The sequence below is a fragment of the Hippocampus zosterae genome, chromosome 8 (assembly GCF_025434085.1).
Source record: "Hippocampus zosterae strain Florida chromosome 8, ASM2543408v3, whole genome shotgun sequence".
Taxonomy (NCBI): domain Eukaryota; kingdom Metazoa; phylum Chordata; class Actinopteri; order Syngnathiformes; family Syngnathidae; genus Hippocampus; species Hippocampus zosterae.
The window spans coordinates 12,112,945-12,126,288 of NC_067458.1; the positions used below are offsets into that span (position 1 = coordinate 12,112,945).

Genomic DNA, 13,344 nt, shown 5'->3' on the forward strand with positions numbered 1-13,344 from the left:
CAGGATTTCTCTCACGGATGGCTCAGTTTGGCTGTCCGGTATTATTGTTAAGTGAAAATCTCAATCCCAAGTGTGAAACATACTTTCGAATGACTGGTGTTCAATCTCTCGGACATAAAATAAAAATTGAAGATCCAATTGCCATTTATAGCACCACGGTGACTTCTCAAAATGTTGAACATGATTCAAACAAAGCTGACTTGTCTGCAGCGGTGGGCGCAAGCAAAGGCGACAGTGTGTAAGGCACTGGTGTCAAACTCAATGCCCGGGGGCCAGATCCGGCCCGCCACATCATTTTATGTGCCACGCGGAAGAAAATCAAGCATGTCAACTTGCATGATGCTTGCTAAAACCAACATTGAAAAATTTCCTATGTAATAGATACGAGACATATTGTAAGCATTTTCTTGTAACCAAACATTACATTACAGTAACTTAAACAATAGTTGAATGAACCGTTATTATTGACTTTTTTAATTTGGTTTCAGTCATAACGGCCCTGCAAGGAGAAACAGTCACGCAAATGTGGCAGACGACAAAAATAAGATTGACACCCCTGGTGTACGGCAAGGGATGATCTGTAGTTAACCATGTCATTTGTGGCCTCTGCACATCTGACCAAGCGACTGCGCATGATTTTGCAGCAATCACAGGAGCTTCACAATCATAAAATACCTGTCAGCTGTCAGGCGGGAGTGAAAGGAGGGCATGATTAAATGTGGCAGGTCTCAACACAGAAACAAGAAGAAACATGCTTGGCAGGTCTGCAACAGGGCAAAAAAAAGCACCTTCATGACTGTGGTGCGCCCTTTCAAGTGAGGACAGGGGACAGATACTATCACAGTGACGAAAGTAGGCTGTGCTCAGCCACTGCGGGGCATCACAACATTCCAAGAAACATCCTGGGACTTGACAGAGATTCCTCAACTCGAGTGTCGTCGAGCTTGGTGAGCAGACAGCTATGGCGGATGGATATGCAGGAGACGGCGCGAGTAAACTTACGATCATTGGAGCCCATGCTGATCAAGTCATTGGAGTCCACATTGTGAACAATGGCCGCCTTGTACCCAGCTTTCTGTGCATTGAGGACCTGGGAGAAGAAAACATTTGCCTGTTAACGTAAAGCATGTTGCCTGATCAATATGTAGAACGCCATTTGGCACTTATGCAAGACTATCGTGGTGCAGGCAGCCCATTACTCAAGAGTCTGTTCAAGAAACAACATGCTTGGTTCATACACACGCAAAGCCCAGAGCATTCCCTCCGATGAAATGAACACTCAACTTGCCCATACTTGTCCCTCTGAAACCCCCAGGAGATATTCACTAAAGAAAACCCATAGTTGATGGCTTCAACATGTGCAGTAAAGCTTAAAACAATTCCATTGGCTTTGATCGCACAGAAAAGAAATACTTTGGGGAAACTGCATATTACATTCCAAGTATTTTAGACAGTAGTATATGAGTATTTCCTCTTATTAGAGTCTTCCGGAATAATTGACAAAACTGCTGAACAATAACGTTCTCCCGCGTGTCCCAATACTTTCTATACACAATGGCTGTATAAAGTTGTTGACAGAATGCCCGCAGTGGGTCGTGTGGTTAAAAATGTGTACTGTATTTTAAAAAGGTTGCTTGGTGGTCCTCCCAGTGGTGGCGACGTTTGCTGTGTCATGAACGTGCAGGAAGCTGTATGAATCACACTGTCATGACGATCGTTTCCATCTGTGAGGCTCCGATTCGGAACAGAAGCGACGGCATCCTGTTCAGCTATTGTGGTAGCGGGCCGCTGACGGCAGATGTTGAGAAGGAAATAGGATGTCACAAACTATTCTTGGAATTATTTGTGGTCCTGCATTGACTAAGTGAGGGAGGCTGTTTTCTTCAGGACTGTAAACGGTAGTCCACTGGTTAGCACGTCGGCTTCACAGTGCAAAGGTACCGGGTTCGATTCCAGCTCCGGCCTCCCTGTGTGGAGTTTGCATGTTCTCCCCGGGCCTGCGTGGGTTTTCTCCGGGTGCTCCGGTTTCCTCTCACATTCCAAAAACATGCGTGGCAGGCTGATTGAACACTCTAAATTGTCCCTAGGTGTGAGTGTGAGTGCGAATGGTTGTTTGTTTCTGTGTGCCCTGCGATTGGCTGGCAACTGATTCAGGGTGTCCCCCGCCTACTGCCCGAAGACAGCTGGGATAGGCTCCAGCACCCCCCGCGACCCTAATGAGGAACAAGCGGCTTGGAAGATGAATGAATGAATGAATATTCTCAAACACGGGCGGCCCGGTCCTCCAGTGGTTAGCGTGTCGACCACACAGTGATCATGGGTTCGATCCTGGCTCCGCCCTTCCTGTGTGGAGTTTGCATGTGCTCCCCGGGCCTGTGTGGGTTTTCTCCGGGTACTCCGGTTTCTTCCCACATTCCAAAAACATGCATGGCAGGCTGATTGAACTAAAGCGGATCTGAAAAAATGGATGGATATTCTTAAACAAGTATCTTCATTGGCCGAAGAACTGTCCTTTGATTCTTGTACTGTATTGTATTATCATTTCCCACAATTCACTCATTCACTTTGTACTGAAAATCAGCACCAAAAAATAGCTTTAAAAAAAAGAACAGTAACAAGTCAACTGTAGTCTCGATGTAAAAATCCTCTGCTGTGATGCAAGACAATGCATTTAGACCTGTGACGCGCCAACTGTGTGTGTGCGTGCACAAAGACACGGTTGGACGCTTAGGCAGAACAGTCCTGTCTTTTGTCTGAGCCATGTCATCGCAATTCTCTGAGCGTGCGCGCATATGTGAAGCGGTGTGTACAGCAGTCGGGTGAGTGTGACTGCATATGTGTGCGTATTGTTTGAATGCATCAATGGCCACTGTGCACGCTGTCTGGACGAGGGACACGTGCACAATACTGGATGTGAGTGTGTGTGTGTGCGTCTGAGCGTTTTGATAAGGAGAGCTGACGCCAGCGCCCTCAGCAGTATGTCAATTGATAGACCGTGTCAAGATTCGATTCGCTTCGACCAAAACAGTGACAGAGAATGTTCATTTGCACAACATACTGTCTTGTATCGGTCACTGGATTACAACAACCCCATTTGTGCACTCTGTGCAAAGAGGAATTCGGCCTCTGCAGAGGTATGGACATATGATACATGCCTGAGACTGAAAGGGGGGAGGGCTCAAAAAAGGAGAACAGTAGTGAGAGGATAAGTAAAAGAGAAGAGGAAGTTCACAAAGAGGGAAAAAAATGCGCCTGTGGGACTGTCAACGCTGTGTCGCATTTCTGCATTGCTGCTCTTCGATTTGCAGACTATCGTATAGGAGCTGCATATTGTTTTTTTATCAAGCTACCACACAATTTGTTTGCAGGAACCCTCGAGCTGGGAAGACATGAAATTCTTCTACATTTCTAAACATTGTCAAATACACTTAAGACGTAGCTTGTAGGGTTTGACAGAATGGCCAGTTTCCCAAGCAGTTATTCATTGCTACATTCAGGCCTTATGCCATTCTTCGTCCATCTCCTTTGCATTACAGACAAACTGAGAGTGACATTGTATGTAAGACGAAAGCGAATTGCCATGTTTTTGTTTTCAATGAACCAAAACATTGCATGGAGAAAGCCAATTGACAAAAAAAAAAAGATAAATTTTCACTGAACTCAGTCTGATTGCAGCAGGCTGGGTTAACACTTTCTGCTATGGCGGTCACCTCAGTGAACAGATATTCAAAAGTTACTCCCACATGGGTGAATCCCCGCCCTAAATCTCTAAAAATCCACATGTACTGTAGGTTATCATAAATTGTGCATCAAAGGGTTAAAATTAGGTGTCTACAGTCACCATTAATACAGTACAATACAATACAATACAATACAATACATGCTGATTTATATAGCGCTTTCACAACAGCGGCAGCTGTTATTAATGTATGAAATACACTGAGTAACACCTGGCACACGACGGCCTATATATAAATGTGTGGAAATGTTTTACCAAGAATGAGATCCACATCTTAGTTCAACACAATAAAAGTATAAAGTGGAAGAGGACATTGAAACATCTAACGTGTCCAAAATGATTCATGTTCTTATTTTTTTTTCTTTGGCCACATCCAAAGAGTTATATTTTAAATCATTTACTTTTTTTTGGTCCAGGGTTCTAACCATTTTTTTCACTGGTGTTCCCAACTTTTTTGGGGTGGGGGTACGGCGGCACAAAGGTTTGGAGCACTTAAAATCTATTTTGCCAGTTTCTGAAATATTCAGTCATGCACTTTATTGAATTCATTTTTTAAAGTGTATTTTTTGATTGATGATTTAAGTAGCTTTAGTGATAACTTTTTCAAGAAAATCCAACTCATTTATTGTGAGAATATTTCCTTTTGTACCATGCGGTTGTGTACAAACACAACTGGACAACATGGACCCATGGTGGATTTACCATATGGATACCATAAAGACCAAAAAAAAAGCTGACGGTAAAATGCGCAAGAAAATACAGCATCTTGCAGAGTAACTGCCTTTTCCACTCTTCTAAAGCAACACCTGTGTAGAAATAGACCACCGATGGCATCAGCGATCATTGTCACATCAGCTCAGTACGCATGCCTGTGTGTCTGTGTGTGTCAATGATAACGGCAGATTCCTCCTCTCAACATGATCTCCTCCCTGATGCAGCACAGCAGCTAGAGCACGTTGCTTCATGCCCTATTTTGTTCTGCCATAGGATCAAAATCCCTCCCATATCCTCATTCCGCTCACATTCTCTCAGCTCATTTTCTGTGCTTCGCCCTTGTGTATTATATTTACACCACGATGCTCCAGCTGCTCTACTCGTACAAATCGGCATAAACCTATGGTTCCTTTCCTACAATTGTACTGTCTTATACAACCCTCACTGTAAATAAATTTGACTTATTGCCGGCAACGTGCACCAAATTCTGACACCGGTCATATAGGGACATGCGAGCTTTTAGTAAGTTGAAGATGAGGTTGGCAAGTTGGTCACATCTGTTCTCTTTTAGTAGTGAGTTACGCTGCCATTTTTCTGATTAAGGTCGACGCAAATTGGTTCTTTTTTTTCCTGTCATTTGGATCAGATGTAGCGCGAAAAATGAAAATGACCCCCGCCACTTTGACTTTTGGAATTGCTGACCAAATGATCTGGTTTGAAGTCATCACAAGCATCGTAACGATGACGACAGTTTGATTACAAACTAGTGATTACAGCGTACAACAGTGGTGTCAAACATACGGCCCGCGGGCCAGAACCGGCCCCCAAGGAAGTTCGATCTGGCCCGCGGGATAATTTAAAAGTGGTAAAAAAAATGCATTAAAGACACAGAATGAGTATTTTAGATCAAATGCAATTCCTGAATTATCCGCTAGGGGGCACACTGTTTTGTCACAGTAGAAGACATTGTTTTGATCGGGGAAGAAAACAGCAGTCTCAGTCTGTCACCGAGATAGACCCAACACAGGAAACGCAATGAAAGCGCCAATCAATGCTTCTTGAGACCAAAACAAATGATATGAAAGCGCCAATCAATGCTTCTTGAGACCAAAACAAAGGAAAGAGATGAGCTTTTGGTGATTCATAGCACAGTATGGTATCATGTTGATGGTTCGGCCCACTTGACATCTACCGAGTCCGTATGTGGCCCACAATGTGAAATGAGTTTGACACCCCTGGTGTACCGTGTGAATGCATACTTCAATTACAGTCTATCAAGTCGGATTAACTCAAGTATGTATCTGTTCCTGCTTAAAAGCAATGATGACTTTGTGACTTGTCATCATCAGTCCATCCATTTTTAACATTGCTTATCCTGAACAGGGTTGCGGAGGGTTTGCTGGAGCCTTTCCCAGCTGACTTGAGGCGGAAGGCAGACTACAACCTGAACTAGTCGCCAGTCAGTCGCAGGGCACATATCGAGACAAACAACCACTCACAACCACAACATCCACACCGTCACAGAATGGGAACTGATCCCATGCTGCCCACTCACAAGTCAGGCGTGTGTATCGCTACACCATCAGCGACATTTTGACATTTTGCCACTCAAATATTTTGATCCTGATATCTTGATATTTGACCCTCATTGATGACAAGCTACATGCTTTCATGTTTCGTTGTGTTCCCGGTAAAACATTTTTATAATAATTTTGCAGCTCAGTGTGTTCAGACCGTTTTGACAAAATTGGCTTCTGCACATTACCCCGCCCCGCCCCCCCCAAAATGTTTGTATGCATTTATTACATTCTATTACCTTTTCTTATGATCTCCTTAGGTGTGCCCAGCCACTATTCGGATGTTACAACCCTCCTACCTTTATTCTTTGCCTCCCTTGTCTTCTTCCTAAGTACCCAACCCCCATTCTCCGCCTTTTCTTTTGAGTTTCAGAGGAATTTGCTCAGGTTTGTAGCTTCAAGGTCCAGGCGACTGATTAGATAAAGGGTTCAATAAACCTGTAAACTGCAGGGAGGAGTCCAGTTCAATGATAATGCTGTACAGCTGCAAAGTTATTTTACTCCGTGGGACCTGATTATTTTGATTGCCGTGGAACCGCAGAGATCTGCAACACATTTTAATGTGGCTGGCACCACCGTGTTAATGGAGAAAATCGATCATATCCATTATCGTATTGGGTGTTGAAAGAGATCATTTCGCTTATCAGATTTGGCACGACACATCATTGTCAGCGCCGTCGTTGGATTCTCCAACACGCATGTGCAAAACATTTGGCATGCTTGGCTCCAACTTAGAATCCATGCCCTATATATATCTTAACCACATTTAAGGAGGTCTTGCTGCTTCAAGAATGCACAGAAATGTCAATCTTACGCCTCGGGGTGACATTGACGAAAAATGCAGAATCATTTTTATCGGTTCAGCAGCGTATGCTGTTATACCAAAGGACATGATTTGACTGCATGTCATAATCTAAGAGAACACATTCTGTGAAAATTGATATTTCGGGAAAAAATATACATACGACTTGTATGTGTTCTCATATACAGTAAGTACTCAAATAAGGCCATGTGTGTTTGGCAATACATATGTATGTGCGTGTGTGCACGCGCACCCGCAAACCCATGGGGGCAGACGGTGCTGTTTATTGCCACAACTTGGAGAATCAGCACCCACAAACATCCACGAGTCACTCATCCAGTCAGCCGTAGTCATACTTAGTCAAGTTATGAGACTGAGTGAGCGCGTGCAGGAAGCCAGATCATCGCGTTCATAAAAGCGAGGTCTGTATGTGTGTGTTTGTTATTGTGCATAGCTCCAGGGCTGTGCATGTCAGTGTAGCACAAACAGAATTTGCCTTCCTACCAGTGCACACACTAAGATGAGGTTTACTGTTGCAAAAAAACAAAACAACAATAAATAAATAAACAAGGGCGAGATGACAAACGGTTAACTTTGGTTGCTAAAAGCAGATTCGAATGGTTTCTACTCACAAACTCACAAATTGGCCCTGTAGCCAAGCCACACCTTAGTCAGCCAAAGCGTCTCAAATGTTTGATCTGACGATAAAGAACCGAAGAGGAAGTAACACTGCCACTCCCAAAGCAAAGATATGCGGAAGCATTTTTTTTGTTGCCCTGCAGACATCCTTTCAATGGACGGACTGACGTGTTAAAACTTGCTGGAGCTCGAGATCACTATATCATTTCATTTAATTAAAAAATCTGTTTTCCTGAATAAAGAGCAATGCTGTGATCTGTATGATTTGTAAGATCATTATTTCGCTGGGTGCGGCCCCTTTAAGGGGAAGCAAAGACGACAGTCAAGGAGAGAGAGCTCCACCATAAGAGTGTCTTTCATTGTATTAACTATTAACATTACAACAGTTCAACTCATTTTTACACTCATTGAACATTGTATCATTAAAAATGATTCTATGCCTGGAGATCACACTGTTCTGATCACTGAGTTATAAACACCTTGGAAGTTTGGCAGTACTTGAAATCATTCATTTTACTTCCTATGTTAACCATTGATCGATTGTTAATCATTGAGGCCACTTTTATTCTGTCTGGAGGAAATCAAGACCTGGATGGCACAACATTTCTTGAATTTCAATCAAAAGAAGACATAAGTGATGGCATTTGTACATCCCATGTTGTGTACTTGACCCCCAGGCTCCTTATTTTAAGCCGACAGTCTCAAACTTGGGTCTTGAACTGGACAGTGGTTTTAAATTAGAACAGCCGACATTAAATCCAGGTTCTTTCATTTTAGGCAGCTGGCTAGAGTAAAGCCTCTCCTTTCTCAAGAGCACTTTGAAAGAGTAATGCATGCCTTCGTCACATCCCGGCTGGATTACTATGATGCACTTTACTTTGGAGCAGGCCAATCCTCCATGAAGCATTTCCAGTTGGTCCAAAATGCTGCTGCTCACCTCTTCACTGGTACTCGTAAGAGGGAGCACATAACTACTACTCTGGCATTCCCTCACTTTCTCCCTGTACAGTTTAGATTTTTTTTAAAGATCCTATTATTTGTTTTCAAATCTTTAAATGACCTGACCCCACTTTACCTCTCTCAGCTCCTCCGCCTCTACACACCTGCCCAATGCCTCAGGTCTGCGGGCCAGATACTATTAGAGGTGAAAGTGGAGTACACATACTGATTTTGCCAATGAAAGAAAAAGAAAACGTGAATTCTGACAGCTCCGACACAGTGTGGATTTAAGACAACACAGCACACCATGCCCATAAAAATGTCAGTACCAGTACCAAGACTGACCAGTTTTAACATTTACGATTGCAGGCTTTCAACATTTTTCTTAAGGTGAAAGAGATATCTGACATTTGCTGACTTTGATTGTGAGGCAAGAAAAATGTTCAAATCTGGCTTGTTTGTCAGTCCAATGCCAGCAAATTTGTGTGTCAAAATATTTGGCCTCGGCTGTGCATGTTGCATAACTAGAACATTATGTCTCAATGTGTATAGACTTGAAAGAGCATGCAAGGGGAACAGTCAACTCTGACAATGAAAGAAGCGAGAAAGGACGCGATGAGAAGGGGGCAGGCGTTGGGGTTTCCAGTTTCCTGTTCAACCTCCCCTCTCCTGCATAGAGGTCACTGATGTCATGTGCCGCCCCAACTCCCCAAAATACATTTAAAAAAATCTGGCTAGAGGAAGTGCAACCCCCTTTCCTCTGGGGATTTGTTTTTCTAAAAAGAATCAGGAGGAATGCCATCTCTTTCCCTCTCTCTCACACACACACACGCACACACACACACACACACACACACACACACACACACACGCACACACACACACACACACACACACACACGCGCGCGCGCGCGCCGTGGAAGTGCTCACACTTCAAAGGTTAAGAGGACACAAGTCTCTTTTGTTGTCCATTACAGCAACAGATCCATTATAATGTAGAGTCATTGGATGCTAACAGCTAATGTATTCGGGCAGAGGTTCTGTGGAAATAACATGGGGGTGGCAATATTGAATGCTGACACATGCATACAAACATAAGCGCAATAGAAGTGGGACAAAATAGATATCGTGATGTACATGGATTGCACTGTTAGCTCGTACAGTGCAGGCACACCAAGGTCAATGATAGCTGCTCTTGCTCACCCCCCACCCCCCCCAAAAAACACTTCGATACTACCACACCCAGTACAAGTTCCTCTTATAAGTACTATGCTGTACTGTCGTCCTCGAGAGCCTGCAGTGTGTCGTTTGCCACATAGCAAGCAGTTTTTCAAAAAGAGTCCATGTGTGCTTGCTTCAAATGGTTTATTGGCAGGCATTCCAATTAAAGTTTACTGTAAAACTAAACATACAAGAATAGAGAAATACACACGTAGATTAATCCAAATACATACTTCATCTTACAAAAAAACAGCTTTGTCTCTGCAAGGTGCTCACACACAAGAACGCCACAAGCGGGCTAACAAATAGCATTGCTGTCGCAGTGCAAACCTCTGAAAAACAAATATTCGACCGCAAACAGCGCGGCAACATACTGTATACAGAAAGATGAAATATAACTGTATTTAGAGACACAATGTCTTTCCTCTCAGTGAAAAAATCTGCAGTATTGAAACTCTAACACTACTGTCTTCTCTTGTTCTTTTCTGCAAATCTGTATTTGCATATGTACACCACACTGCCCCCTTAAGGCCATTCGTGCATGCAACAGGAGAAGCACATCTGGATCACACCCAAATGGCATATGATTAATCTGTGTGTACAAGGCCAACAAGACACAACTCATTTTAAGTATACTGAATAGGACAGCATAAAATACCAACTACAGGAAAAAAATCTACTGGAGAGAAGTCCGTGATCCATGTAGTGCTTTGCTTCATCCAAGAACAGACAATAAATAGAGCCAAAAGCACTAATCTGACTAAAAGGGCGAGGAGTGTAAACGGCAACCATCAAGGCGTGTGTGTGTGTCAACGCAAATCCGATTTGTGAGATGGAATCTGGTTTACACTCCAACCAGTGTGTCTGTGTCTCAGTCATCTAAAGATTTTAGGAATGCGAGGCCATTTTGACAAAAACCCGACTCTCAAATTCCTGCGTGTGTGTGTGTTGTGTGTGCATAACTATTGTGGTGAGGGTGGGGGTGGCCCGGCCTTGAATAAATGGTTTACAACAATAAATGTTGTCTGTGTGTGTGCGTACGTACTGCAGTAAGACCTTATACGGCGGTATGGCTGGTTCAGTCACAAAAGACGAAAAGAGTAAAACGGGAAAACAGGCTCGACTTTAACCAATGTACCGAGCAACCAAGTGTTAAAAATAAACAACAACAAAAAACTAAGAACAATCTGAATGAATGAATGAATGAATGAGAGGATTGGTGAAGCTCAAATAGGCGAGGAGGAGAGGCTGCCAAGATCCAGCATGCTTTGCTCATCTCGCAACACTTATTCACACATCCTCTTCCAGTGCTTTTCCTTTCTCCCACTCCTTTTACATCACATGTACCTCGTTGATCACTTTTAACAGAGCATGATGAAGACAAAACAAGGAAAAGACTGCAACCAAGGAGACATCATGTATTTTGGAAAATTGACGACTGTCATGTAAAAATGACACTAACTTACCTAGATAACCTCAACTCTGTGTCAAAAGGGGCTTGGGTGGGCCACATAAGTATTTTTTCTGTGTATATGAATTAGGGTGCAGATCGTCATCATTTATTCCTGGACTACGAGTCACCGTGGCATCGATAGCACCGTCCATCCCACAGAATTGTCTGTTCCCCGTCCTCCAGGAAATAGGCTGCAAACTAACACGTTGATGGATAAAAACCCAAATACACACCTCAATGACTTGTTTTCACTTTTTTAAATTGGTTTAGCCTTGGCGGACGAACGTAGTAGCTTCCTATGTTATACATTATATTAGATATACCGGTATATTACATTATAATGTGTTATCATGATAACTTTGCGAAAACAACAAAGTTTTTATCAGAAACAACAAACTATCAGTAGTGTTGAAAAGTGAGAAATATTTTGCGTTCAATTGTTTTAAAAGGTTAACATTTTCAAAATGTATTTATTTGATCAAATTCATTCTATTCCTTGTCATTTTCTGAATTAATACAAATAAAAAGAATTTGAAGTTGTTCAGTTGCCAGCTATTGCAAAAGTCAAGACAGTCATGAGCAAAGTAACGAATGGCAGAGGCGCATATGGAGTATGTCGGTTTGAGAGAAGGGCCCACTTCCTGTTTCCGTGCTATCGTTTCAGACAAGCTAAACCTCAAACACTAAATACTGACAAGAGGAACATCACGGCTGCTGAAATAACTTTTTTTAACCACATACAGTACGCCTTTGTTTTTCAGTAAGAAAATAAACTGGTTAAATATATAGAAACATATGTATTGGGTTGTGGTATCTTGACTTACGGGTTTAAATTGCTCTCAGCTCCAAACTCATTTCACTCACGTTTAATCAGCTTTCCCCCAATAATGCAAAATATAGCACTACAGTATAATGTACACAATTAGAATAAAAGATAAATAAAATGGTTTTATGAAGTGCGATGAGTGTGTTTTATTCGTCTGTTGGAAGTGTATCTCCAAGGTCTGTTGCGAAGTGCAAAGCTCTATTTTGTGATTTTTTTTGTAGTTTTGCGAGCCAATGATTTCATTTGAGGAGCAAAGTTTTCATTTTCAGCTGTATTTTTTTTCCTGTTTAATTCCAGGAACCTGAAATAAGTTTTTTTTTAAATCAAATAATAAAAATACGTTTTTATTTGTTTAGTTCACATTGTACATACCGACAAACTATTTTTCTTGTCTAGAAATATTTTCAGTGGGGCAATTCTAAACACAAATATAATATATTTACTGTAAGTTTAAACTCTGTATATCTGAATGTGGGTTTGATAAGAAAAAAAAGGTAAAATCTATGTAATGTCATTTTAAGAACATTTATTATGCAGAACACCCCTTCCACACTCTCCATATTATCCAGCAGCTACTTATAAGTCAAGGTACCACTGTATTTCACACAGGCATATCCTGTCCAAGCAGTGACAAAGGGCAAACCTTAATATCAAAGTTGCAGTCAAAGCGTTTGATAAGGACAACGAAGGCACCCGTCAAGTTGTCCCTGGGCGGGGGGCCGATGGGCTGGCATGCATTTGCTGGTCGGGCATCAATCAGGAAGCCCTGTGGGAATGACATAATTAATATTTGTGACATCATCACATCAAAAATGGGTTATACATTATCATGAATATATTGCAACAGACAGCTAGTCACAAGGACCCTGATAAGTATGTTTTACTTCATTGCAAATGGTTTTAATCTGGGTGTAGGTCAGGGTGGCTGGTACGGTGGGTTAGATGGTTAGCGTTTCTGTCATGCAGGTGAGAGATTCTGAGTTCAAATCTGCTTGTGTGGGCTGGCTTGTGGAACTACGGCTTCCTCCCCCATTAGAAAAACACACGTTAGATCAGGTGTCACCAACATTTTTGAGGGTGAGAGCAACTTCATGTGTACCGATTGTGTGAAGGCCTACCAAATTGATACACGTCTGAAATAACATATTTGTCCAAAATACCTTCAATAATATGAGGATGTGTTATTTTTAATACTTGATGATTTAAATTGTCAGACTTTGATCGTGTTTTGAAATGTCTCACAGTACTGCCAATGTTTGCATTTTTAAATCATAATTTCTACTAGCAAATCACAATGTCCAGGCACTGGCGGGCTACTCAAGTGGTCTTCACGGGCTACCTGGTGCCCGCGGGCACCATGTTGGTGACCACTGCGTTAGATTCACTGAAGACTCCAAATTTTCCATCAGTGTGCATCGAGAGTGAAAGGTTGCT

General features: G+C 42.3%; 2 protein-coding genes across 3 annotated transcripts in view; one reads left to right on the forward strand and one right to left on the reverse strand.

Moving 5' to 3' along the window:
- Positions 1–13,344, forward strand: part of LOC127606306 (arf-GAP with coiled-coil, ANK repeat and PH domain-containing protein 2-like) — a 395,843-nt gene that overhangs the window by 323,738 nt on the left and 58,761 nt on the right. The window lies entirely within an intron of this gene.
- The window catches only part of rnf13 (ring finger protein 13), a 31,805-nt gene that overhangs the window by 11,171 nt on the left and 7,290 nt on the right, over positions 1–13,344 (reverse strand). Inside the window, exons 4-5 of the mRNA XM_052074614.1 lie at positions 12,554–12,676; positions 1,003–1,090 (exon numbers count right to left, since the gene is read on the reverse strand). Of these exons, the coding sequence (XP_051930574.1) occupies positions 1,003–1,090; positions 12,554–12,676 (211 nt within the window). The remainder of the gene's footprint in view (positions 1–1,002; positions 1,091–12,553; positions 12,677–13,344) is intronic.